The 27,099-nt window shown below is 40.7% G+C and overlaps 1 protein-coding gene across 2 annotated transcripts in view; it reads right to left on the bottom strand.

Annotated features, from left to right (window-relative positions):
• hectd2 (HECT domain containing 2) overlaps positions 1 to 21,947 on the bottom strand; it is a 51,885-nt gene extending 29,938 nt beyond the window's left edge. Inside the window, exons 1-13 of one of the 2 annotated variants that reach the window (XM_074647071.1) lie at positions 21,424 to 21,947; positions 15,958 to 16,099; positions 9,924 to 10,062; positions 9,668 to 9,770; positions 9,363 to 9,452; positions 8,283 to 8,347; positions 7,870 to 7,915; positions 5,729 to 5,838; positions 3,535 to 3,683; positions 3,236 to 3,359; positions 2,386 to 2,482; positions 1,549 to 1,656; positions 603 to 735 (exon numbers count right to left, since the gene is read on the bottom strand). In XM_074647071.1, the coding sequence (XP_074503172.1) occupies positions 603 to 735; positions 1,549 to 1,656; positions 2,386 to 2,482; positions 3,236 to 3,359; positions 3,535 to 3,683; positions 5,729 to 5,838; positions 7,870 to 7,915; positions 8,283 to 8,347; positions 9,363 to 9,452; positions 9,668 to 9,770; positions 9,924 to 10,062; positions 15,958 to 16,099; positions 21,424 to 21,507 (1,390 nt within the window). In that variant the 5' untranslated portion in view covers positions 21,508 to 21,947. Of the gene's footprint in view, positions 1 to 602; positions 736 to 1,548; positions 1,657 to 2,385; positions 2,483 to 3,235; positions 3,360 to 3,534; positions 3,684 to 5,728; positions 5,839 to 7,869; positions 7,916 to 8,282; positions 8,348 to 9,362; positions 9,453 to 9,667; positions 9,771 to 9,923; positions 10,063 to 15,957; positions 16,100 to 16,924; positions 17,067 to 21,423 lie in introns of those variants that run through there. The other variant, XM_074647072.1, reaches the window with a different exon arrangement.
• Between the last annotated feature and the right edge of the window lie 5,152 nt (positions 21,948 to 27,099).

Raw genomic sequence — 27,099 nt, 5'->3', positions numbered from 1 at the left:
GGCACACAAACAAAGTGACACATGGATATGGAGATAATTAGAGTCAGGCAGTCAGTAAAGACAGGAGAGTAAACTGAAAGGAGAAACAGACGGAGAGACATAACAAGTCTAGTCTGAAATGAGAGTTTGTTGCTGAGTTTCCAAAACCAACACTGACCGCTTTTCTCAGCCATCTGACACTTATTCCTGCTGCAGTTTCACCGACCTGAAAACTCACTGAGCTTGTCCACTGAGACCTCCATCTCATAAAAATTGAGTTTTCATTTTTATCCAATAAAAATCGGATTTACTTTCCGCTTGTTTTCAATTTAAGTATGTCTTCACTTTCCATTGACTTTACATCAAACTGGATTTCCCTCCAGATTCTCGGCGTTTTCTCTTGTTCTCTGTTGAAAGATGTCATCTTTTCCGTTTTCTTTATTCACACCTGACTGAGGCTGTTTCATGGACATAGTTTATAGTTCGGTAAGAATGACCTCCAGTAAGACCACCGCAGGGTGTGTGATGTCAGCTGAAGGCCTTCTGTGCTACACTGTAGACATACTGCACACGATCGCCGACATCCCAGACTGTGACTTCTGTGAAGCAAAAGTGTGTCTCACCGTAGTCTGTGTGGAAGATCTGTCGGACCAGCAGCAGGAACCACTCCTTCGTCAGGCCGCCCATGTCCAGCCCCGCCTCCCCGACAAACGTCACCCGCAGCTTCTTTTTCAGGTCACACCGCTTCCTCATCAACTGGAGAGAGAGGAGGAGACAAAACAATTACATAAGATTTATCACAGAAAAACAGTTGTTTTTCACACAATTCTGAAACCAATATTTTAACCCTTTACTATAGTTTTTAACAAAAACTGTCACACAGCTGTTTCATTAAAACCTCAAACATAAGTATGAAAATGTTATGATCCTTTATTCCTAAACTTCTGCAGACCAAAAAGGACAGAAGCATGTGGACAATCTTAAAACTCAATCATCACTTCTTGAAGAAACTAATTTAACATCACTTAGACATAGATTTTAGGGTTCACATGAGATTTACAGTTAGGTTTAGGTTAGACTGAGCAACTAAGGTTGACACATGAATGTAGAACATTAAAGCCGTTCTTGCTTGTAGAGGATGCACGTAAACACACTACTTACATGCATACAATATATATGCAGATATGTAAATTTTACTGCAAATTAAAGTTATTTTGTTTAACCTGTTTGTGCCCGCCACAGACATTTTAAATTTTTAATCTTGGCTTGAAGCATTCTCTTGGCTTGCCTAAGCAAAAAAATGTTCACGTTTGTAAATGTCTAAAACAAGTCACGCTGCATGTCTCTGAATAACACCTGCGTACATGTTCGCCCGTAGAGACGGAATTAACTCCCAGGTGTTTTCCTACATAACTATAATGAATTCTCTGCAGAGGAAACACGACTCCTCTTCTCAAACTTGTTAATTATTTTCTCACATAGTGAGACCTTGTTATGTATTCCTGCTGTTATGAGTACTCTGGATTAAAAACAGGTGAGAAGAGTGTGCATGTGTGTGTGAGTACTAACCTCATCCAGTGAGTCGCTGAGGAGCTGTGCTCGTCGTACTTTAATGTTGAGGAACAGAAGGTTCATGTCCACTCTCTGCCTGCGAGAAACCTTACTGACAAGGCTTTGCTGTGAAAAACACACACACACACACACACACACACAATTAAAGTGCGTAGAAATGCAGTTGATGCTTTGTGCACATCATCTCTCACATTCTGCCTGCTTTCTAATTTTCATGCATCTTTGTTACTCTACTTCTATCTTTGTGAGGACCATATGAATGAGGAAAAATGGAAATGGAGGTCATCACTTCTTCAAAAGGAGGAGTTAAAAGCAGTTAAGGCTGGAACAAAGACTGTATATAAGAAGTGGACATAGTCAGGTGACATTGGTTTGTGGACTACGGTTTTGAAGCCTCGAGTGCGACTTTCTTGTTTTCTAGAACCAGAGGTGACTCAAGAGGGTGGAGCTAAGTACAACCGAATAAGACATTGTTAGGTGACCAAAAAGGTTAAAATTAACTAAATGAACATCATGCTGTATTGAAGAAGACTTGAAACTAGTGATTGAGACCATAAACTCATGCTTACAATGTTTACTGAGGTAATAAATCAAGTGAGAAGTAGGCTCATTTTCTCATAGATTTCTATACAATCAGACTTCTTTTGGCAACCAGAGGAGTTTAAGGCACTTCAGCATTGGCTTCACTTTTCAGACTTGGATGTTGCCGCCTGGGCTGGAATTAGATTTAGGTTAGGGTTAGGGGCCTGCATGCATTATTTGAACGATGTTCCTCACAAGTCAAGAAGTACAAAGATGTTTGCATATGTGTCTGAGATTGTGTGTGTGTCTCACCCTGGCCTGACTGATCATCTGTTGCTCAGAGTCTTTCTGGATGATGGCTTTCTTCACCACTGTTGAAAGGATGAAGGGGAACTGACAGAAGGAAAACCTGAGGAAGGACCAGAAGAAATATGAAAAGTTAACAACCCTGAAAAGGTATTTCTAAATCTAAAAACACTTCATTCTTGACCAACTCTCGAGTGTTTTTAAAATCATAGGCTTTACCCAAAATGAGCAGACTCCTGAAATCGACACCCGAAATGAGCAGAGTTCCCCAGCAAAGCAGCCAGGAGCTTTTTAGAGGCGATCGTTTGAACTGTAAACTCTGGATCCATTTCCTTTATCAGACAGTAACGAGCCGTGACGCAGCGTGAAACAGACTTCACGGCTTCTGGGAGCGTTTCCAGCCACCATTCTGGATAAAGTGCAGCTGTGGGAACGTTACTTCGTCTCTGCACAGTCTGACTTCCAGGAATCTTCGGAAGGAGCTAACATCCCTCTTGGTCACGGGTGGTGAGTCAAAGCTGATGTGTTGTCACATCTGTTAGCATATCTGGTACTTGTTAGCGGGCGAGACCAGTGACACTTTCCCAGGGAAAAGTCACTACTCATCGTCTATTCCACAGCTCCATCGTTAAATATGCATTTACTATTCACCAATAATGAGTCAGTGTTGATGTCAGCGTCTTTGAACATTACACCCAAGCAACACATCTGTTACACAATACTGAACGTTTTCGTCAATGCAGCGTAAGCTGGTATGAGAGCCATTCTGGACACATTCAGTCAGCAGCAGATGGAAAAGCCAGTCAGCTCACTGGTTAAACTGGAGAGACAAAGAGATGGACATACTATATCTGACCTGTTTGAGTTGCCGTAGCTCTGCCAGGTCCTGTACTCCTCCATGAAGTCGATGTGCTCCAGCGTGATGTTGTAAAAGTCAGTGAAAGGCATGATGGGAGCGGAGGAGACACTGTTGGCTGCATCTGAGGACAGGAAAAGAAGAAAGTTGAATGTGACAAAAAGATTGATGAGTGTGTGTGTGTGTGTGTGTGTGTGTGTGTGTGTGTGTGTGTGTGTGTGCGTGCGTGTGTGCGTGCGTGCGTGCGTGCGTGCGTGTGTGCGTGCGTGTGCGTGTGTGTGTGTGTGTGTGAGACTCACTGAACAGGCCGAGCACTTTGGTAGCAGAGGGGATCCACCAGGAGCACTTGGCCAGAGGAGGGAGTTCGTCTGGTTCTGCAGGAAACAGACGGGTGGAGATAAACTGCAGGAGGCGCTCTACCAGCTGCCTGAAACGCCTCGCCGACAACCTGACACACACACATACACACACACACAGTTAGTGTTGGTTAACATCAGCAGAATTGGCAGAGTCCAAACTGCACATACCCTGAAATATACACACGCACAAAAATAGACACTTCAAGAGAGAAAAATAGCAGCGCTGGATGGAGAGATTTGGGTTTTGGGATCTGAGCAGAACTAGACAGAACTTGTAATTTAACGCAGCTCGCTTGTAAATCATCACCACATACAGGACGCTTTCTGCAGGGCTCCTTCAGTGCTGAGTGCAGAGAGACGCGCAGAAGATGGCTTTACATTTGTATTCGTAGGCTGTGTGTCAAGTTTTAAAAGCTACAAGATTTTATAAAACTGTCTGGTAGTGGATTATGATTTGACAACATGATACATTAACATAGAGACACTATTGTAGAGTTATAATGCAGTGAGTTGGTAAACACCATCATAGATATAAAACAGTTCTATATCTATGGAAACCACCCTGAAAAAAGCATTAATCTGACTGGACACTAGTTTAAAAAGGCAGGGAAGAGCCAATATGACACCTCAATTTAATTTTAATTCAGATACTAAAATGTTTAATTCTGTCTTAACACAAAGAGAGTTAACCTACTGTAAGAAATACTTTTTATTAATTATAATTAACTTAATTATGATTTATTTAGGGCTGTCCTGAATACCATTTTCTAGGGCTTTGAAGCTTCAGTGAGAAATATTCAAAGGTATTCGAAGCTTCGGAACAGCGCCGCTGCCGCGCTACACACACGCAACTCTACACATAACAAACAGCGATATCTGGCTGGGAATAACTAACAATAATTCATGTTGAATATGAATTATGAATAATGTTGTGGGACTATTCCTTATTGCATGGGCTATTTTTATTTATACATTATTATTACATACTGATATATATATATATATATATGTATATATATATAACAAAAAAAATAAAAAAAGAAGCATTCGAACACTGATTTGGAGGTTGATTACAATCCCAGTCAACCCTAGACTTATTATTATTATTATGACTGAATTATGACAATGGATTTTGATGTCAACTTTTGATACTTGACAGTTTTCAACGCTTGGTGAAACAGATTTCAATCGCTTCTCAAAATGTATTGAGTTTTCAAACCCAGGCCCGGTAATAGTAGCATGAGCTGTAGACTACATCAGCACAGCAATGTGCTCAAGCCTTTTTTTATTCCAGGCTGGGTAGCGATGCCACACACATGCCATCCAACCGTCTGATCAACAGTAATAGCCTGTGGTAATAAACAAAGATGATGATGATGAAAAACAAGTTGATTGCTAAAAAGAATGCAACTGCTGCAGTCTGTCAGAATTTAGGGTTTGTACCAGACGACGAGAGAGATTCTGTTTGTGCTATCTGCATAAGCAAAGCGAGCGAGAGGAAAGTATTTCCAGTTTGAGATGGAAACGCTTCAAATTTACGTTCCCATCGCACAATAAATCGGCAGCTAACCCTGCTGCAAAGACCCGATGACAAGACCTAATCCGCCTACACGTCCAGGAGTTATTTACAGAGCCTCAAATCACATATTTCCCTCAGAAGGCTTTACAATCTGTTCAACCTACAACAGCCTCTCGCCTTAGACTCGGCTTGGACAAGGACACACTGTGAAAGGCAATAGGCCTTTTCATTGCCATCCTGTTGCTAGGGCAACCGTTTTGGTCCCTGTTTACTTCCTGTCAGCTACTGCATTAACAAACATTGTAACAGGAAATACAATGGGTCCATTTAGAATGTCCAGTCTTTTCAAAATAAACTTCCCAAAAAAACACAAATACTTAGGTTTAGGAAAAGATCGTGGTTTGGGTTAAAATAATTTAAAAAATGACGTAAATTAAATAGCCTACAGAAGTTATGTGACAAATAAAATCAATGTTGACTTCTGTTTTCACACAGGGTACGAACGTCGGTCTCCTGGGTGAAAGTCTGGTGTTTTTAGACTCAGAGAAAGCTATGGCAACTTGGCTGCAAACAAACAACAAAAGTTGACACACACCTACACACACTCAGACTTACTTCTTTAGCCAGTGAACCAGGAAGTGGTGGTCGGCCTCGGACAGTGCTGCGATCTGCCTCAGCAGGTGAGCGTAGATCACATAGGTACTGGTGCTCGAATACTGGGGGTTCTACACAAACACACACACACACACACACACACACACACACACACACACACACTATATGTCATGTTGTGACAAAGCAACCACTGGTAGTTTAGCTTATGGTGCCTTCAAATGAAACTCATGAGCTTGCATTTACGTTTAAGTCACGAGAACACCGCTGCTAAGCAACAGCAATATCAACGTTACTGACAGCGCCTAGAAACCTCAGCCAACAATTTAGCAAGCTAGCAAGCGGCTGACGTAATGCACGAAATGCAAAGACATAATGACAGAGGAAAAAGATGAGGCCGTTGGGAATATCAACATTTTCCTCAGACATATTATAAAATTACGAAGAAAAACAATATACGACTAAAATTACAATATATTAAGTTATTATGCACCGAAAAATTTACTTCCATGGCCTTCACCATTTCTGACAACGTCAACAAACACGTCACAACTCGTAAACCCTCCACTTACGAGGTCGTGAATACCACAAGAGGGGGACGTTCATATGGACTCTTCTTGTGAACACAGTAAACACCACCCCATTTGAAGGCACCATTAGTTAATACTTCAGCTCTGGGAATGTGGTGACATCACTAAAAAGAAGTCTGATTGGTCACAAAAAAGAAGAAAAAAAAAAACAAGCACTCAAACTTATTTGGAAGAGAAAATGAAAGCACAGAGTCAAAGAAGGTTGCTCGTCTGACTTCATTAAAATAGTATTTAGGATGAGACAACTGGGACACAGTTAAGGACATTAACTTGTCAAATAAAGTTATCACCACCTGGTTTACGAATATAGGCTCACGAGAAGAGACTTTGTCACGTTAAAAGGAAATCAAGACGGATTCATCTCTGGTTGGGTTCTTCAGGTCAGACTCAATCTGGGTTTAAATGGCTGTTGTTGTGTTTTCCTCATGACTCACTTTGAGTGTGAGAACACGAGGTTCTGTCTGTTAGACTGCTGTTTGGATGCAATGAGAATAACAACACATGACATAATAAGTGAGATAATTCCAAAGAGGTGCATTCAGTCTTTACAGGGTTTTATAACACAGATGAAGAGAGAAGGAGAGAGAAGAGAAGAGTTGGATGTGTAGCTTGCAGAGCCTATAAAGGAGGGAGAGTCGTCATCAGACAGGAAACCAGCAGTCCTCAACTCCAACATGACCTCACCCAGTTTCAATCTGTGTGTGTGTGTGTGTGTGTGTGTGTGTGCGGTTGTGTTCTCATGAGAGTTGGAAGACGAGGCGAGTACTCAAAGTCAAATGGGACAAAATCAGACATTTGGTGTGTGTGTGCATGTTGATGGAGCGTGGAACCACAGTGGAACTACTGTAGATTCCTGACTTTATCTGATTCTAATCCCCCAAAACCATATATGGAAATCAGACTAGACAGAGACAGAGAGAGAGAGTGAGAGAGAAGAAGAGAGAGAGAGAGAGAGAGAGAGAGAGAGAGAGACAGAGAGAGAGAGTGAGAGAGAAGAAGAGAGAGAGAGAGAGAGAGAGAGACAGAGAGAGAGAGAGAGAGAGAGAGAAAGAGATCAAAATAGGATCAAACATTATCAAAGAAAGAGACAGAAATGAAGGGCAGAATTAGAAAGAGACAGAGAGAGGTGCGAGTGAAAGATTTGTGTCCAACAGCACTGATGAGAAAAGAAAAAAGATTGAAGTGAAGAAAAAAAGGGTGTGGGAGAAAAACAGAAAGAAAAAAAATAATGAAAAACAGTCGTTTGACCAAAATCCAAGTATTAAAGGGACTATATGTACGTTATTAAGTATTAACGTGTTTTAATCGTTTTCTATAAAGAATGAGACCTTCAGCGACTTTCTGGATTTCCTCTATCAGCCTGTAGACTATTTTTTGTTTGAAGAATGCGGGAGATTTTTTTTTCCGGGAAAATCCAACGGATGTGACGTCATGCGTGCTCACAAGTGCCTTTACTATCTTCAGCTTCGCTTACAGGGCGAACAGTGTGCAATGACAGCTAACGTTCAGTTAGAAATGGAGTCCGCTAATGCCAAATAACCTGAACTGCCTCACCTGAACAAGAATGAAATAAGCTCGCAGGTCATCTTTTGTCCGAGGCCTGAAAACAGAACACACACAAACCAAAACCGGTCAGAACGACTGCGCTGCAGCACAACAACACCAGGCATATACAGTATAAACTAGCTCCCTCTTTGTGCAAAGCCAGGTTAAACAGATCAAAGAGCTGCAGTGAAGAAACAAGAGTTGGAACTGACATACATTTGTCAAGTCTCACTAAAGCAAGTTAAGTGACAAAAAAAAATCAATATCAAATCCATTTTACTATTAATTTCTTAATGACCAAATTCTCTGATATGAATTTGTATTGTTTGGAAATTACATTCAAGCTGAAAGACATTAAGTAGAAAAACAAATGAAGCAAATGGATCTCAAAAATGCAGAATGTGTCACATTAGTGTTCTCACCCTTTCCACTCCCTCAGCAGGCTGTTGATGATCCCTTTCAACACTGACTTCTGGATGTCCTGAGGCTAAACACACACACACACACACACACACACCAAAACATATTCAGCTTCTAAAACACAACAAATCAGAAGGTTGCATCAACATTCCTGAATGTCAGAGACCCACAAACAGAAATGGAAACACTGGCCGTCATATTTATCTAACCTTTACTTAACCAGAGAGGACACAGAAGAAAAAACTCAAGGCTTTCATCCAGGAGACCTCTGTTAGTGTCTCGTGCGTCACGTTACAATCAGCTGTTGGTTTGTGTCCCATGTTCACAACGTTCAGTGTCATTTTCACTGGACAAATCCAGTAGTTTTAAGCAAAACATGTATTTCTTTCCTAAACCTAACTATAGTGGATTTTTTGCCTAATCCTATAGTGACACCAAGGGTAACTATAGTGGTTTTGATTCTGAAAATAAAATTACGCTGAGGGCGTGATGCCAACGCCAAGGGACGTGACGCCAAAGCCAAGGGGCGTGACAAAGCAGTGGTATGTGATGAGTTGGGATGAGAACGTGTTGGACTGGACTGAACTGATGAATCCAGGCAATTTCCTCTTGTTACATGCATACAGTCTTTATAAAATAAACCTCTGTCTTCACAGGAAACAACTTTCTTAGGTTTAGCTAACAAAACTACTTAGTTAGGTTCAGGAAAAGATCGTGGTTTGGCTTAAAGTAACTCTGGAAATGGCATTACTTATGTATGGAAGTTACGTGACAAATGTTGACTTCTGGTTTCACACAGGACACAAACGCCAGTCTCCTGGGCCAAAGTCCGGTGTTTTTTGACTCACCCATCCACCCTGACCTCCTCCCTATGCGGCATTTGCCGTACTTTAAATTTCCTGGCTCACGATTATGTTAATTGCATACTAATTGATTTTGTGGGATACGCATAAATTACAGCGTTTTCTTTTGTTTGCTTTTCGTACGTATATCTACGAACAGTGTATGAGACCAGCTGGACAATATTGAACAGATCTAGAAGCAGTTTGATGGTGAGCTTGTATGTGTGTGGTTTTGCTTACTGTGCTGAGCAGTGCGTCGTAAACAGCGTTGACAAACTTGGCGTTGACTCCCGAGTCGTCTATGGTGTTAAATGATCCATTCGCCTCTCGCTGGGAAAAGACGGAGGACAGAAAATCAGGAAAGAAAAAGGAAGGAGAGGGTCATGAGAAAAAAGGAGGAAAACAGCAGAGAAAAGAAAAATGTTTTCCCATCGTAAAACGGTCATGGCGTCTGGTGAATTTTAACAGCATCTAAAACAGTTTTCTCACAACAGGCATTCTGCTGAGAGCCAGACTGTGTGTGTGTGTGTGTTTATGTGTTGTACCTTGAAGGCAGCGTTGATTTCTATGAAGGAGTCGAAGGTGGTCAGGTAAAACTCTCGAACCTCCCTCCAGTCACCTGATTGGACGGCGCGCTCCATGTCCTCCCTAGTAACACACACAAACACATGATGCTTAAAAAGACAAACCAGGCCTGGCTCCAAAATAACTTGTTTTAGCATCACTAGTGAGGTGGTCTTGTTTTATGAGGAGAACAGTTTTAATGTTTTGGATCCCAGTTCAGGGAATGAAAAAACTCACTGAAACTCCTTGGTGGTCTTGGTACGCAGGGGGATGATGGGGTCGGAGGGGAACGGAGCTTTGACCTCTGGGGGAAGAGTGTCGATGGAGAGCCGCTGCTTCTGACGAACATCGCTGCAGATCGGAGGCAGCTCTCTCCCTGGGTGACAAAAACACACACAGACAATAAAGCACTTATTAACTGGGCTTCCAATAATGTACATGTCAGCTGTGGAGGAGAAATCCACATGGCAGAGCAACATGAAGAGGATCCGCTCTCTATGTAGATAGGAGGGGCTCATTCTAAAGTAATTAAAACACAACCATTCTTAGTTTCAGGGGATCATACACTAATGAAAACATAGTTATGAATATTATATTTCATTTCTGCTAATAGATCACCTGAAATGTTACACACTGGTCCTTTAAATACTTCTTTGAACAATTATTCAAAAATAAATCTGGATATAAATGTGTTCCTGAATATGCACCCACAATCTCTCTGTTACCAAACACTCTTTTTAACCATCTGAGCTATTCTGAACTGAGCTACAGTAGAATTATTATTATATATATATATATATATATATATATGGAGTTCAGATGAAATCATCAGCTGAATTAGAACATTAATAAACATGAAGTATTTTCAGTGTTCATTATTTAATTGTTGTAAAGGTCATAATGAATCAATGTATGTTGATGTAATCTAGAGGTTAAAAATGCAGAAATCGGTTACTTGTTTGGACTCGATTGCAGATAAATATATTTTTAAAACAAGAGACAAATGATATATTTGAAACTGACTCTTATGAGCCATCGGAGCTTTCTGAGCTACATCACCTCTCACACAGGGAATGACGATAGATCATAGTATATATATATATACTTATATCATAGATAGTTATAGATATAGAGCTCAGATTAGAACATCCAACTGGATCAGGATGTTCATCAGTAACATAATATGGATTATGAGGTCTGACTCTCCACTTATTAATATTATTTCAGTCTGCTCGTTACCAATTGAGTTGAACATTCAGTCATTTTACTACTGAGAACATGTTTGACACTCACTGGATTCATGGAGGATGAAAAATGATTCAGCAATAAATTAATTAAACAATCAAAGCAGAAAGCGCTTTGGTAGAAACATCAAACTACTAAAGACTGCTAATAGTGTTTCAATCAAAGATCGAGGGAAAAGGGAAAAATGAGCTTGACAGCAAACTAAACAGAGGAATTGTTTGTACTGTTCTTATCTGGAAACATATAGCGTCGTAGAGACTATATACAGCAAGACAAATAGAGACGAGATTCAGACTGAGACAGAGATGTCAGTGATGATGTTGCTTCCACACACACAAATGCCCAAACTATAGCTATTAGCCTCAATCAGTGTGTAATCACTGAGGCCCGGCTGCACTACGTGACCACAATGTACAACGACACACACAGTTATTCAGAATCACACACACACATAAACGTGTTCACCCATCCTCCCACACTTCTGACCGTCTATTCATCCCCTTTATAATTAGCCTCCTATTGTCTCTGTCTCCACAGTAACAGCAGTCACCAGCAGGCCTGTCCAGGTGCATTGTGGGTGCTCGTTTGGTAGGCATGGACAGATAGATAAAAGCGACACAGAAGTACAGAGGCAGGCAGACGGGTACATGACAATGTGAGCAGGTGTTACATCACAGGAACCCAAATGGTTCTTTGTGTGTTAACGGCGGAGGAGCTTCAGACCGAGGGTGGCGCTGGAGAAAAAGGTCATGAGGTCTTCAGAATTAAAAGAGTCCATCGTTTGGGGAGCAGGAATGTGTTCAGGAAATTTCATGTGAATCTATGCAATAAATTCTGACATTTTTGGCCTATTATGTCCAAGGAAATCACTCCAAATATAAGTCCATGTTCCTGAGTTCACAAAACAATAAGATTCATCCTCTGGTGACCACGACTATTCACACCACATTTCATGGAAATCTCAGCTTTCAATATACCTCGTCATGGATCAAAGTGCTCACTGTGAATCATCCTCTGGGGACCATTGAATATCAAGCATGTTTCATAGCAACCTGGCCATGAAATGTATTCATCAGTTTAGCTGACGGGAGCAGATGGAACGTTGAGGTAGTTAGGCTCTGCCTCCCACAGGACAAAGACAGAGAAAAGTAGAGCTGATAAGAGCCGGAACAAGGAGGAGAAAATCCTCTTAACCTTGCTCCTTCCATCTTTGCATCCTCTCTCCTCCTCCTTCACTGCTTCATAATTACCACCTGCTTTGTCAGCTTGTGCGTCAGCCAATTTAGTCCTGACAGCAACAAGTATCGGTCGTCATGACACCCTTTAGTGAAAAAGGTCACCTTTGAGACCTCCGAGGACATCCTCCTCCTCCACATCCTCTTCTTCTGTCTTTCATCAAAGTTTACTCCAACACGGCCTTTGATGTCTTTTATAGAGGACAACCTTCCTCAAGTGTTGCCATCAAGTACTGTCCATTAATTAGTCATGTTAGTGTTCCTGCTGGGGTTTAATGAATGAAGCAGTCCACAAACATCGGACTGAAGATGGGCTGCTAACGGTGCATGGTCATCCAGCATGACAGGAAACAAAATAAGGGGATTTTCTTACGAAATGCAACAAGTTCATTATAAGAAATCCTTTTAATTAAGGAACAAGTCACGGTTAAAATTAGGGCTGGGAGATCATCTATCGATCTTCTATCACAATATAGGTAATTTGATATCTGGATAACAATATATATCACAATATAGCATGTTTTCTGGTAACTCAATAAATAAATATTCTATATGAAATATCCACATGGTAAAGCCTATTTTTGTAGACTCTTGTGAGAATTAAATACTTGACAAATGAGAAGTACTGACTTTTTTTCTCATTTTAAGAATGTCAGAGCACATTGAACATCACAGTTTAAGTGAAATTATCTAGCCTATATCGCAATAGAAACGATATAGAAAAATACATACGATAGACAATTTTACATCGGTTTGACGATATATATCGTCATATTGCCCTGCCCTAGTTAAGATCAAACCCTTACTAAAAGAGTATTCCTTATTGGGGTTACTTATTCAATTAAAAAACAGCAGTAGGTAAAACTCCGCCAACCTTGGTACAAGGCAATGAGGCCATGCAACATGTATTCTGACAATTTTACCCCAATTTTACGCCTCGTATTAAAATGTGAACTCTATGTGGATACGTTATCTGGATTAGGAATGCAAAGCGCATTGGGATCTCAATGCAACTGGATCGGCCAGACAACATTTGGAGGTGGTCAGGCTCGCACTGTTGGCTATTGTCACAGTTTTTATGTCGGGAATATTTATCGCAAATGCCACAATTCATTGTACAAACCTCAAACATATAATTGTTTGCTTTGAGCATTGAGGAAGTTAAGGATGTTCAAAGGAGAACAGAGCCAAGAGAACAGAGGTAGATGACCTTCAAATGTGCCAGAAACTTTTTAAGAACAAGAGAGAAAACAGACGTATTCACTCAACCAATTCTGCTACAGTATTTTCTTCTCTGTAAGCACTCACTAAATCCTGCTGCAGTTTCCCTGCTGAGATCAATAATGTTTTTAATCTTTCTCCATAACAAGCTGGACTTTGATGCCAGTGTTTCTAGAAAAGGTGTCATTGTTTTTGATCTCGAAATGAAACTCAGGCGGATCCCTGCTCAGCTCAGCCTCCGCACACAAAACCATATTTGACAATATTAAAAGGAAATACAAACCTCCTGTAATACTTTACAGATGAAATAGCAAATTGTGGTGATTATCCAGCCGGCCGGATGACTGTAACAGGCCCGAGGAATGCTACACTATCTGATGTGTGTGTGTGTGTGTGTTGAGTGTTTTCACTTTCATATGGTTTTCATTTGGGGCGGAGGTTTGCATAATTATTCTGGCATCAGTAGCCGTGGTGACAAAGCGGGCTGGTGAGCGCTCCGCTGGGTCTGCGTTCTCACGGCAGTCAGAAATAACCTCGCCTTTTAACAGGAAGCAACCTTCCCTCTAATGTCAAAACGCTGACGACGAATAAACAATATAGATCCTCATGGTATGGTTTTGATCTTGATTTTGTTTTCATCTCTGTTCTCTGTCGCAGTGACACAGTTTCATAACTGGTATTTTTGATTTTACTAAATGTCCTTTGCCAATGCTTTAATTTCTGAGAACCTGAATTCAATCAAACATAAGTAAACTTTCATTTTTCATGAGACATACTGAGCAGGGAGGATACCCAAACACCTTTCAACCATAAAGCTGAAATGGCCGAAAATCAAGAAACTAAGCTTTTACTTCAGCCCCATAAAAATGCCTCTTACTATCTAATTAGAAGTGTGATCCTATGATTTTCTGCATACTGCGAGATTCTTTAAATGCACGGCCGGTCACCAACTGGAAAACTTGAACAGCTTTTCTTCGTCTTCTCTTTTTTGTTTTTTTCTGAAAACCTTCCATTTTGGAGACACGAGTTGCTGCCCGATGTCGTTGCTAGCAGCTCAGCATAAACAGAGTTTGAGCGCATACATCAAGCGTACTGTAAACAGAGGAAGTAACACATCATTACATCCTAGACGAGACAGAGACCACGGTGAGAACAAAGACGAAGTGAACACACCACACTCGCATTTAGACTGCAGTTTGGTAACGTTTGATTGAAATGAACTCATATGGAGGCAAATAAAAAAAGTACTGATGTCGCTTGTTGCACAACTTGAAGTCAAAACTACATATAGGTACAGCGAGCCGGTCACTGTTGTGAAATCAATCTCGACAGGGCGATGCATCAAGCAAGACCACCCTGAAACCCCAGCGGTGCGGTGTTGCATCACCCTGAAGGGGTTTATTTCACAATAACGACCTGCTAGCTGTACATTATCCCGATTATCACATGGCTACTTACTTAAAAAATCAATTATTTGACACAAAAACGGTCCTCCAGAGTCCGACATCAGAATTGCGCCCATAGCAACGGTCTGTTATACATAGCAACGGTCTGCTATAAAGAAATAACAGACCGTAGAACGCTGTGATTGACCATCCAGAATTGAGTATTCAACAAAGCCGTGTAATATTAGGAGTTAAAGTCGATGCTACATGTTATATTGCAAACATAAACCCTTTTTCCACCCAAATTAGAGCAGTTTTTTTAAACGCTGGAAGTAGACAAGTATGCCTGAAGATTAGTCTGTTTAGTTTTTTTTATATCTGTTACTTATTCACTCTCTCTTCAAACTCGGTGCAGACTAATTTGGAACAATGTTTGAGCGCTCTTTGGATGGAGACAGACGGAATTTGTTGCTGATATGACAAAGAAAGCGCTGGATGGGTGCGGTGGGTGTGCGTTAGTTGCAAATTAAACCAGTGAAACATTATTAAGACACAAGGTGACTCTTCTACTTTTTACTTTTGCCGATAGAGTGACAGTTTTTTTTTCTTAAATCTGGTTTTGTGAAAAATAAAACAATGAACTGAGGTGCACTTGTTTCTGTTACAGTCACAGCCACACCAATACACACAATATTGGTCCAGGCAGCAAGTCCCAAATATGAGAGACGGATAAAATACTCCCACATTTTCCTTAAACAGGCATAACAGTTTGCCAATGTGATTATTTAGTGGGTTTTTAACATTAGTTATCATGTTTCAGGACATTTTCGAGACTTATGTTTTCATTTTCTTAAAGCTGGTGCAGCGATCTGTTCCTGGACCGGGAAGAGAGATCTCACCACACAACACTTTTTTTTTCACTTTTCTCAATTGAACAGCCAGCAACAGTCTTGAAAGTCTAATGTGAGAATAAGACAACGTTTTGGGGGTTGATTTTTGATAAACAAGGTCCTCTTGTGACAAGCACAGCTCCCCAACATGCTTCTAGTAACCAGAAGTGATGAGAAAATGACAATGGGCAAATTTATTTTGAAAAACAAACCCCCAAATAATGTGCCTTACCAATGCATCAGGCTGAACTGTTGTGTTTGATGGAATAGAATACAACAGTGGACGTGAACTCACCGTGTCTGAGCCACTGGGTGCTGGTCAGGGTGCCCGTCATGCCGCCAGCGAAGCCCCGCCCCCCTGCGTCCCTCCTCTGGCTCAGCGTGGAGATGAAGGTGCCCAGAGACGGAAACGGCTGCTTAGCTCCTCGCCCGAAACCCTGGTGCAGGAAGATGACATCATCACCACGGGGAACAGAGAAGAAGAACTTCTAATGATGTATCGTTGGAGACATTCACAATGAACATCTCATAAAAAAAAAATCTAATAGCGAGCGTCTAATTACTCGACACTAGTAAAGCTACAGCAAACTTACAACAATAAATATTTCGTATACATATGTAAATATTGTTATGTATTTCTAAATACTTCTTATGTACACTAACATAACATGGACAAATCTTCTTTGGCATGGATCCCTAAATCTAGTTATTTAAATTCAAATTCCATACAAATACTTTGAAGTTTAATAATGTTACCTTTTTTTTAAGACGAAAGTAACAATATCTCTTTACATTTGAATGAAGAAAAATCAAATCAAGTACACATAAAAATGCAGCATTTAAAATGTAAATGTACTGCTGCAATTTACTGCAATTGATTTTTACTTATCTGACAAGATATTCACTAATACTGTATATCTGTAATAAGCCAACAATATCAATGATATTGATATATCAGACCTGCTAATAATGTAAATAAAAGCTACTTGTAAAGGTAGCTACAGTGACTGAAGCGATATGTAAAGCTCAAATACAATTTTAGAAACTGGAGATCAGAATATGCAATATTTTGCATTTTACTGACAATAAAGGAGGCATGAAATGGCCAAAAATGTGAGATTAATGATTGAGATTTTTTACACTTTTCTGGAAAAGATATCTTAAATAAATAGCTACCACCTGGCAGACAAAGCTAGGGGACAAGTTTACTAATAAATTCACTAAAGCGACTCTCTGCGTTCTCAGATGTTGAGGTTTCTCACCAGAACGGGAACTCCTTAAATCAATCCAGACTTTCAGCTGCATGAACAGACGGTGATAACAGAATAAAAACCAAACTGATCTAATATTTACTACATGTTCCCTGTGACTAATCACCTTCTGATCTTCTGCTATGTCAGACAATGTCTCTACAAGCTGCAGAAGAGCCACAAGTGCAAGCAGAGGAAGACATGAAGAGGAGGGATTTAGAGGAGGGGGGAGAGAAAATGGAAATCACAAGACAAAAAGGAGAGAGGGAATGAAGGAAGGTGAGGCTTGGAAAAGGGGATATGAGGGTGAAAGAAGAAGGGAGAAATTTGAAGAGGATGAGAGAAGGGACAATAAAGAGCAAATAAGTGGACGAAAGAAAGGGAGGAGAGCAAGAAAGAGAGGGAAAAGAAAGGGAATTGATGTAGATGAGACGGGGGGAAAATAAAGATGAGGAATAAAAGGGGGCAGACATGAAGGACTGATGAAGCAGGGGAAGAAAAGAGAAGGTGGAAGGGAAGAGGAGGTGGAGAGATCAACAGATGAACAGCAGCCGCTCCTGACAGCAGCAAACACACTCACACACACACAAACACACACACACACACACACACACACCAGCAGCAGCGATGTGTTCAGGGGCTGCAGAACAGAAGGAGCAGGAAGACAGTTAATCCGCCGCTCAGAATGAATCAGTTTCCAAAGAAATGAGACCTCGAGGAAAAATCTGAACAAAATCACAGCCTTGGCATTGGCACACTCACACACGCACACGCAACAAACACACAACAAACACACACACAACAGACACACACAGAATTACTACTGTTTCCATGTCATTATATTATTTTCTCTCTTGTGCACAGCAACATAGAGAGAGAAAACAAAGGAAGGTTTGTCTCAGAAGAAACAACCTCAGATAGTAACAGCTTGTGTTTTTAGAGTTATGACAAAACACACAGACAGACACACACATACAGTACACACAAACACATGTGCATGTTCATCTTGTGTCTTTGAACAGGAGCTCTATCTCTCTGAGGGATCACTAATGAGATACAACAGTGACTGCACGAACACAACGCAGGTTCTATAAAACAGATCTACTAAAATCACTAAAAAGAACGATGTCTGTGAAATCAACACAAGGCTGAGTGAATCTAAAGACTCATAGGTTCAAAGAAAAAGCAGCATTTTCAGCTGAACTAACAGTGCAGTGGTCCCTTCATCATGATCTATATACATACATCTAAATGTAATGTTACTGGAAATCAATCAACAACACAAAACAATGAAAAATATGGTCCAGAAACCCTCACAGGTACTGCATTTAGCATGGCAAACTGCAGCCCAACAGGCAACAACAGCTGTCAGTGTGTCAGTGTGCTGACTTGACTATGGCTTTCCCCAAACTGCATGTGATTATCATAAAGTGGGCATGTCTGTAAAGGGGTGACTCGTGGGTACCCATAGAACCCATTTTCATTCACATATCTTGAGGTCAGAGGTCAAGGGACCCCTTTGAAAATTGACATGAGTTTTTCCTTGCCAAAATTTAGCTTACGTTTGGAGCCTTATTTATCCTCCTTCACGACAAGCTAGTATAACATGGTTAGTACCAATTGATTCCTTAGGTTTTGTCGTTTCATATGATGCCAGTATCTTCACGCTACAAACCTCCGAAAGGTCGATTGACTTCTAGTCTTGTTCATCTCATGTTGGTTCGCTACATCCTTGCACCTAAAAGTATAATTACACTCTTTTCTCGGTGCAGCCACAGAGCAGCCACATCACACTCCTCTCTCTCCTGACTCTTTCATTATCAACGTCACACAGCCCCGCCCACTCCGGCTGATTGACAGGTGATCTCTGGGAAACGTGGAGCAGAGACACCACTGTGACGCTCAGTGAGCAACAAACACAGAGACTACATCCAAGTCAGTCGCCATTGTCACAGTTTTCCTTGATGAAACAAACACAGACTACATCCTGGTTCACATCTGACAATGATGAACCGTTTTCACAGCGTTTTTTTTATCTCAGTGAGTCTTGTGATGTCAGTTCTGTCCAACTCTGCTCGGTCCTTCAGTCTGAGAGGAAATCCTGTCATCCAGAGAGAAACCACACCAAGAGGAGCTCCACATCTGACTCTCTCTCTCTCTCTGACACACACACACACACACTTTGCTGTGCGGACCCTCCTCTCTCTCTCAGCTGTTTATCTCTAATCAGATCCAGTAGATTATTGTGAGACTGTGTGTGTTTGTATCAGTCAAGGCTGATGGGAGAAAAGAAAAAGCAAACTTCATGGTTGTGCTCTCTGGTCAGCTTTCAAGTGCAACGGTGACCAAACTTTTTCACTTGGAGAGCCAAAACTGAGACTTATTGTTGGGCTGTTAAGTAAACACATATTGTATTGTATTGTTAAGATGCAAAATGGTACTAGGATCCCAACTTATCTTAATTTAAATGCCTTTTGTCCATGTGCCACTGTCTCGTGATTTCACTCTGTCATGTCATAACGTTTCTTCACGTTATTGCTTTATACTGAAGTTCTTCTCCTGAGTGTCTGTTAATGAACAGGTCTGCATAAACATGATGACCAGGTATTTACTTAGACCAGCAGTCCGTTAAAAACGTGTGTTAAATCCACGTCCAATATCCCACACCAAGTCACACTGATAACGGCCGAGCGGCGGTACATTGGGTTCAGTTCTGGCACCAGACGACCAGACATGAGCCCACTCTGGCTCGTACGTGGCTGCCAGATTTGACTATCGGTTTGAGTTGATTTAGGCAGAGAAATCAGCTCTAGTTAGCAGTTCTCGGGCCAGAGATGACTCACAGAATTGACGGTGAGGATGAGTCTGGCAACCAGCCGTGACAGATTTAGGACACTGTTGGTCCCTTTGGCTCTCTGGGTGTGAAAGTGCAGTGAGAGAATAATACCATATACTGTAGGAAGAATCAGACAGACAGAGAGAATCACAGACTGAAGAAAATAACCAGATAAACTGAAATCTTGGAGATCTGGAGAAAATAATAAGATGTTTTGAAATGCTGAAGGAAGCTTCCAAACAGCAGCTCTGCTTTCATTTCTGTTCAGGTGAAAAACAAACAGTGAACAAACATCTGTCTTCAATTATTCTACTGTTATTGCTCTGCGATACAATGACAGCCCACTCTATCTAGGACCTTTTTCATCCAACCTTTGAGCCTGAATTTCCTCAGATCAGCTCGCGGAGCCAGGAGACTTCTGAGGAGGAATCAGAGAATCGGTCTGACTGAAGTCCCGGAGAAACGAGCTGCAGAGGGAGGACGCATGCAGCAACTTTATGGCATTTCCAGACACAACCCAAGTCAGTCTGAGCAATGACAGACTATTTATTGGTCAAAACCATCTGATCTGCACATTCCTGCTCACTGACACTATGGAGATGACATCAACCAGACCAGCCTGCAGACCCCGCCAGTCTGCTCCAACGTGACACCCAGAAGCAAACTTAAAACACGCCGACAAACAGTCCAACAGTCCAACAGTCAGCTCCCTGCTATGCATTTAAGAACACAATGATTACATCATCGGACGCCGCTGGAGAGCTGAATATGTCATTATGTAAGACGGGAGCATCAGTTTTTCCACAAGGAAAAAACTACAGTTGTTCCAGTTTGCTGTCACTTTATGTACACAGCATGTTAAAGTTCAAGAGATTACAGCAGAGTCTGCTGGATATCAGATATGTTATTATAGAAGGATTAAGGAACAAGTGAGGAATTATTGGACTACACATTTGCATTAAAATGAGATGCACATGCAGATGATCATGTAATACTCTTATGCCCCCACTACTTAATCATGAGTTGTGTTGTTTGTAATAAAACAAATAAAATAGCAGAGAAATAGTAGACAAAACTGGAGAAATAATAATTACAGTAAAACATAAACATCAGTCAGACTTTATAGCCGCTGGAAATACATATCACCATCACCATATAATAGTGCTTTCCTTTTTTATTTTTATTATTATTAGTGTGTTTCTAAAAATATATGTTCATTTTATTTTCATTAAACTGTTGATCTATTTTCATCTATTTTTTAAATATATATATATATAAAGTATAAATATAAAAAACACAATGCTAATTAATATTCACTAATCATATAATAGTGCTTTCCTTTTTTTATTATTAATGTGTTTTCAAAAAAATATATTATTTTTATTTTTATAAGAAGGTTTTTTTATCTATGTGTTATATATATATATATATATATATAAAGTATGAATATAAAAGCCTCTGCAATTTGTTTTGCAATATTTAGACTAATATTATTATTTCTAATTTGAAATAAAATTTAAAAAGTCACTCATTGGATGCTAGGTTACTGATTTTCCCCACTTTGAGGTACACCATCAACATATAAAAGAGCATATTTTCTGCACAACAAAGACAGAAATTAAGGTAAAAATCCATTTGTTGGAAGATAGATAAAGGGAAAAGTTGGTTTTCTTACAGCAGAGGAGGAGCTGTTGTAAATTGGTGGAAGCTTCTCTCTTTCCCTCTCAACTCCTGACAGCGAGAAATGTTCTCCATCCATCCTCTCGGCGTGGAAGAGCTGAACAAAAGTTGTTTTTTTCTCCCCTGGAAAGACTCAGTCCTCTCCAGCCTCTGTGTTGCTGCTCCTCGGAAGGCTGCGCATGTTTTTACCCCGAGGTACCCGTCTGTCTGCTCGGTCTGCTCCGTTAGTTCACATAAATCAGGGAGATTCACATCCTAGAAGAACCGGAGTGAAGTCTACCTTCGTCGGACAGGTGGGCTCTCCGTTACGCACAGCACCTGGCGCGTAAACGTCTCCAAAACGTCTCTGGTGGAAACCTTAAAGAGGGAGAAGTTGCGTTCGTTTCAAAGGAGTTTTTAAAACACGTTCAGGGTTCAGGGTTTAGCAGCTGCTTCTTCTTCTTCTTCTCCTCCTTCTGTCCCTCTCTGCTTCGTCTGTAGGAGAAGCTGCTACACTGCGGCTCGGCGCCATGTTTAGAGGAGGAGGAGGAGGAGGAAGAGGAGAGGAGGAGGAGGAGGAGAGAGGAGGAAGAGGAGAGAGGAGGAAGAGGAGGAGGAGGAGGCGCCTGGAGTGCTGAGCCTGGAGACAGCAGACACACACACACACACACACACAGAGAGAGAGAGAGAGAGTAACGGGAAATGGGAAATGGGGTTTGGATTCACAATAAAAGTGGGAGCCTTGAAAGAAAGAAAGAAAGAAAGAATACAAATTTCCTAAGAAAGTATGAAAGCCCATGTCCACTAAGAAAAGAAAATTAATAGATGCAATGTTAGGAAAAAAAATAAAATAATAATACTAATAATACTAATAATATATATATATATATATATATAAAATAATAAAAAATAATGTGTGTGTGTGTATATATATATACACACACACACATTATTTTTATTTTTATTTTAAGTCAATATTTGACTTACTATGTGTTTGAAACCATTGATTCCATGAATTTGACTTTGTCAAGTATGACTTTCAAAATCATAAAATCAAATTTGAAAGAAAGAAAGAAAGAAAGAAAGGGATAAAACTTGTTAAAACTCAACTGTACTGAACAGAAGGGAATCAAACAAACAAATAGAATAAACGCAAGAATACAAATTACCTAAGAAAAGTATGAAAACCCAGTTCAACTTAGAAAAGAAAATGAATAGATGCAATGATAGGAGAAATAAAAATAAAAGAAATAAAACATTGTGAGGTGAATCAAAAGTATGACTTTTTAAGTCAAACATTTGATTTACTATGTGTTTGAGAGGAATCTCATAATATTGAAATTCAAGTATGAATTTCAAAATCAGAAAAACTAATTTTATTATGTACTATCTTGTACTTTTTACTTTAAATTAAAAACACGTCAGTATTTTGATAAAAGGTGTCTTAATGACTTAAAAATTAATAGCCTAATAATGACATAATTTTGACTTAGAAAGTAAATAAACAACAACTTCATCAACTCAACACATTTAAACAATTTGAATAAAGTACACACTGTAGAGTATAGAAGGAGATCAGGAAATGAGGCCAGCAACTCTCTCATAGGGAACAAAAAATAATAAGAAAAGAATGTTAATTATTTAATTCTTCACTCATCTCAGTGTAACTAAGTTGTCAGCTGTGAATAGTTGCAGCACAATTTCTGTTTACAGATATTTCTGCTAAGGTAAAAGAGATCGCTTCAGGCCATGTGGACTCAGGCTGTCTGAGTGGCAGGTTAGCAAAAAGATAAAAGGGGCACCAGCACGCAGAAACTCTTCTAGCATGTAGGGCAGCCTATATGACACTGCATCATGCTTTCTCAATTTTATGGGCACCCAATAGTGCACCTGCATCTCCTTTTCTCCACTGGAAGGGCACCCAAGAGGGCACTTCATCATATTTGATCTACCAAAGGGGCACCCTAAGGCACTTCATCATCTGTTTTTTTCCACTGGAAGGGCACCAAAGAGGGCACTTCATCATATTTAATCAACCATAGGGACACCCAAGAGGGCACTTTATCGCATTTTCTCTAATGGATAGGCATCCTATGGAGGGACTTCATCATGATTTCTCCACTGGAAGGGTACTATAGAGGGCACTTCATCCTGTTTTATCTACCATAGGGGCACATAAAAGGGCACTTTACTATGTTTTCTCCACTGGAAGGACTTTACTCACTTTATCATGTTTTATCTACCAAGGTTGTTTCTTCAATTAAATGTATTTCCTGTGCAAGTGATTGACTTGTGACTGTATGAAACGTTTCCATCTTTTCCCAATCCTGTTACTTTACTCCATACTGTTATACCTCCTCCCTCAGTAGGACCTTTATTTTGACAGTTGTGTGAGGAAGTGAAGTGCTGTGATTCCTTATGTCTTGACTGTGGCCCTGCAGACTCTGCGTCACAGCTACAGTTTAACTTCTGTCCATAATTAGTGAGAAACAGGATCCGGGCTGCAGGCCAACTCTCACTGAACATAAAGAAACTGAAGGGCTCCTGATGTCGCAGAACTCTGTATGTGTGTGCGTGTGTGTGTGTGTGTGTGTGTGTGTGTGTGTGTGTGTGTGTGTGTGTGTGTGTATGTGTGTGTGTGGTTTCTCGGTAAAGTTGAGATCATCTGAACTCTGGTCTGGTTTCCTAAAATCAGCTTCAGTGTTTCTGCAGGTCCTGGAAAAGATTTGAGGACAGTTTTAGATCTGATATTCTTGTAATGACAACTTTGCTTTTGTTGTTGTTGTTCAGTTTTATTTCAAAGCCAATAGTAAGTTTTTTTTTCCCTGGGGAAGCAAAAACTAACTTTCATTTATTCATTTTTGAAAAATCTTGAGCATCAGCTTTTCTAAATTTGGTCGAGCGGAGCCGTCAGGTTGATCTCTGTTTGTTTTCGGAGCTCAGACTGTTCAGTCCGTGCGGTGCGTTACTGTATAACAGCAGATGTGTTTTGCTTCAGCTTTTATGGCGTCTGGGCCTCAGACTCTCAGTCCAGCCTCTCTGCTGTCCTGTGCACCTGATGTGGAAACACAAAGCCTGCTGGGAGTTTTGGCACATGGTTTAATGTACAGAACTCTGAGCAGAGTCTGTAGTAAACAGACTTATTGCGTTGATATTTTACACTTTTTCTTTTTTCCTTCGTGGAAAAGGGAGCTGGGATTCAAACCTGGGTGTTCGTCGTTTACGTCGGGAGGATCAAGGCAGCAGACTGAGGCACCAGGCACCGTTGCATTATGGGAGTCTTATGTAAGAGCACATGGGCTGTGGCTGACTCATGGATTTATGGGCTGTGGGCTTCTTCTGCAAACACGTCCAGAATACGACACGAGAGCTGGGGAGCGAATGTATGAGTCAGGAGACGAATAAATAAATAGGTGAATGAATGAATGAGTGAATGAATGACTAAGTGACCAACCAAAGGATTGCTTATTTGATTTTCGACGATGAGACATGTACAGCATGTATTTGTATGTATTCCAACTGAGACTGGAAGGTTGCTGGTTAACTTATCTTCTCCAGAAGACTGTGAGCAAGGCATTCATCCTCCACGAACCCTCCAGGGCGACAATATGCAGGGTTGACCTTGACCTCTGACCTCTCTGAAGGAATGCAAATATATAGCTCTGTCTGATTTTGGAGACAAAACGGTTTCCTTCAGAAGACAAACCATCTACCAAAGATTCACCGTAGCTCCTAAACCCGGAGGCTGACACTAGTGGTGCATTCAGGTGCTTCTTGTTAATCTATAATCAGGGCTGGGTATCGAACCTCAATACTTTTTGAAAGGACAGAAATGTGTCCGTAGCACAGAGTATCAAAAACTGGCATTGAATGTTTGCTGTCTTGTTTACTTATTCTTTGATCAGATATTTCCTGATTTATTTCATAATTCATGGTTGCTTTATGAAGTTTGTATATGACTGCGTGTGTTTAGCCATGTTTCTACAGTAGCCCAGAATGGACAACCCACACTGTCAACTTTTCCTGCTTGGGCCGGAGTCGATAATGTTACTCGCTCCTGTCGCCGCCGCTCTCTCTCTCTTGCTTCACCACTCACTTCCCACGTACAAACACACTCTACACACTGGCTCTGCTCCATTTGCATTTTATCGTCGGCCACTGCAGTTCTCCAACACACTTGGCACACGGGAGAGGCTTCAGTTGGCTGCAATCTCCTCACCTCACCGCTAGATACAGACCCACTGGACCTTTAAACTCAATAAAAACTTTCACAATACTGTGAATTTCACAAATTTTGACATTGGATTTCAAGATATGAAATCCTATTCAGGCTCAGGTCCATCTGGGTAGATGAGTTACAGGGCTTTGTCAGTTTGTACTTGGATCAGTGAAGAGTTGAGCTGAAGGTAACTTTCTTCCTCGCTACACTGAAAACTGTTCTTTAAAAGAACAAGAAGTGTTACTGATCACAAAAATAGATAACGTCCACTGACTGACAGACTAAATATAAAACCATTTACCCTCATGTATCCGACAGCGAGTGTTCCTGGACTAAACTGAACAGAAGTTGGGAAGACTATAGGACCAGTTGGCAGAGAGGAAACCCTGCAGTATTTTTAACCCACATAAGCATCAAAGCTGCTGACCTACACAACTTTCTAAAGTCTGGGCACTCCTGGAGAAAATTGCCATAAAGAAAAAAAAAGGAGAGAAGAAAAACAGAAGCCAGCCTCCGGGTTTTCCACCCTGATCCTAAAGAAGGTCCTGTGCAAGAAAAAGTTACAGATTTGATCCTCGTAACAGGCCGGACTCTGAACCTCTGCCTTTTCGCTCACTGGAGATAAAAAGCAAAAAAAACACGTTTATTTGAAGATAAACATGTTTATTTTGAAGATGTGGTGAGTACAAATGCATGCTGGGAGATCCTCTGTATGATGGTATGCTCTCAGACCTGCACCTGGTCCCTGCTGAGAGAGCTCAATGCAGAAAACACAAGCAAATGAATGAAACACATACTGTATTGTCACATTTAGACAAAAATAGCCAAATAAAACACAAAGCAAATTGAATAGCACATTTACTCCGGTGGCGTGTGTGTGTGTGTGTGTGTGTGTGTGTGTGTGTGTGTGTGTGTGTGTGATTATGAGAGGATGATGGGTCGGTCTGTTCGTCCACTGTGGTCACTGATGTGAGAACACAGAGGAGTTGAGAGGGAGGAGAGGCATCAGTCGTCAGGAGGAATATTTGGTTTGATTCATAGCAACGCTTCAAACTGTGGGAGAGAGAGAGAGAGAGAGAGAGGAACAAACATCTGGGAGAGAGAAGCAGAATCTTCTTTTCAGACCGTTTGGCAGCAACACACACGCCTTTCCTCAAGAACCAGAGTGGAGAGAGAGAGAGGGAGAGGTTACTCTCGTTCAACTGAGATCCAGAGAGAGAGAAGGAGAGGAGGAGAGGAGGAGAGGAGAGGAGAGGAGGAGAGGAGGAGGGTCAATGGTGCACACATTTCCTGCACATGAGGGTGTGTTTCTGTATCCGTTCAGAACATTTCAGTACACAAGAGTGTGTCTGAGCAGCACTGGAAGAATGAAAAGATGAAAAAAAAGAAAAGAAGAAAGAACTGAAAGCAAAACAAGGGAAAAATATTGGAAACAAATATATAAAATATGTATAAAAAAGAGGAAAATTAACA

Source organism: Sebastes fasciatus, chromosome 9, assembly GCF_043250625.1.
Source record: "Sebastes fasciatus isolate fSebFas1 chromosome 9, fSebFas1.pri, whole genome shotgun sequence".
Lineage (NCBI taxonomy): Eukaryota > Metazoa > Chordata > Actinopteri > Perciformes > Sebastidae > Sebastes > Sebastes fasciatus.
Note: the sequence above shows the minus strand (reverse complement) of the source record. Positions and strands in the feature narration are given on the sequence as shown.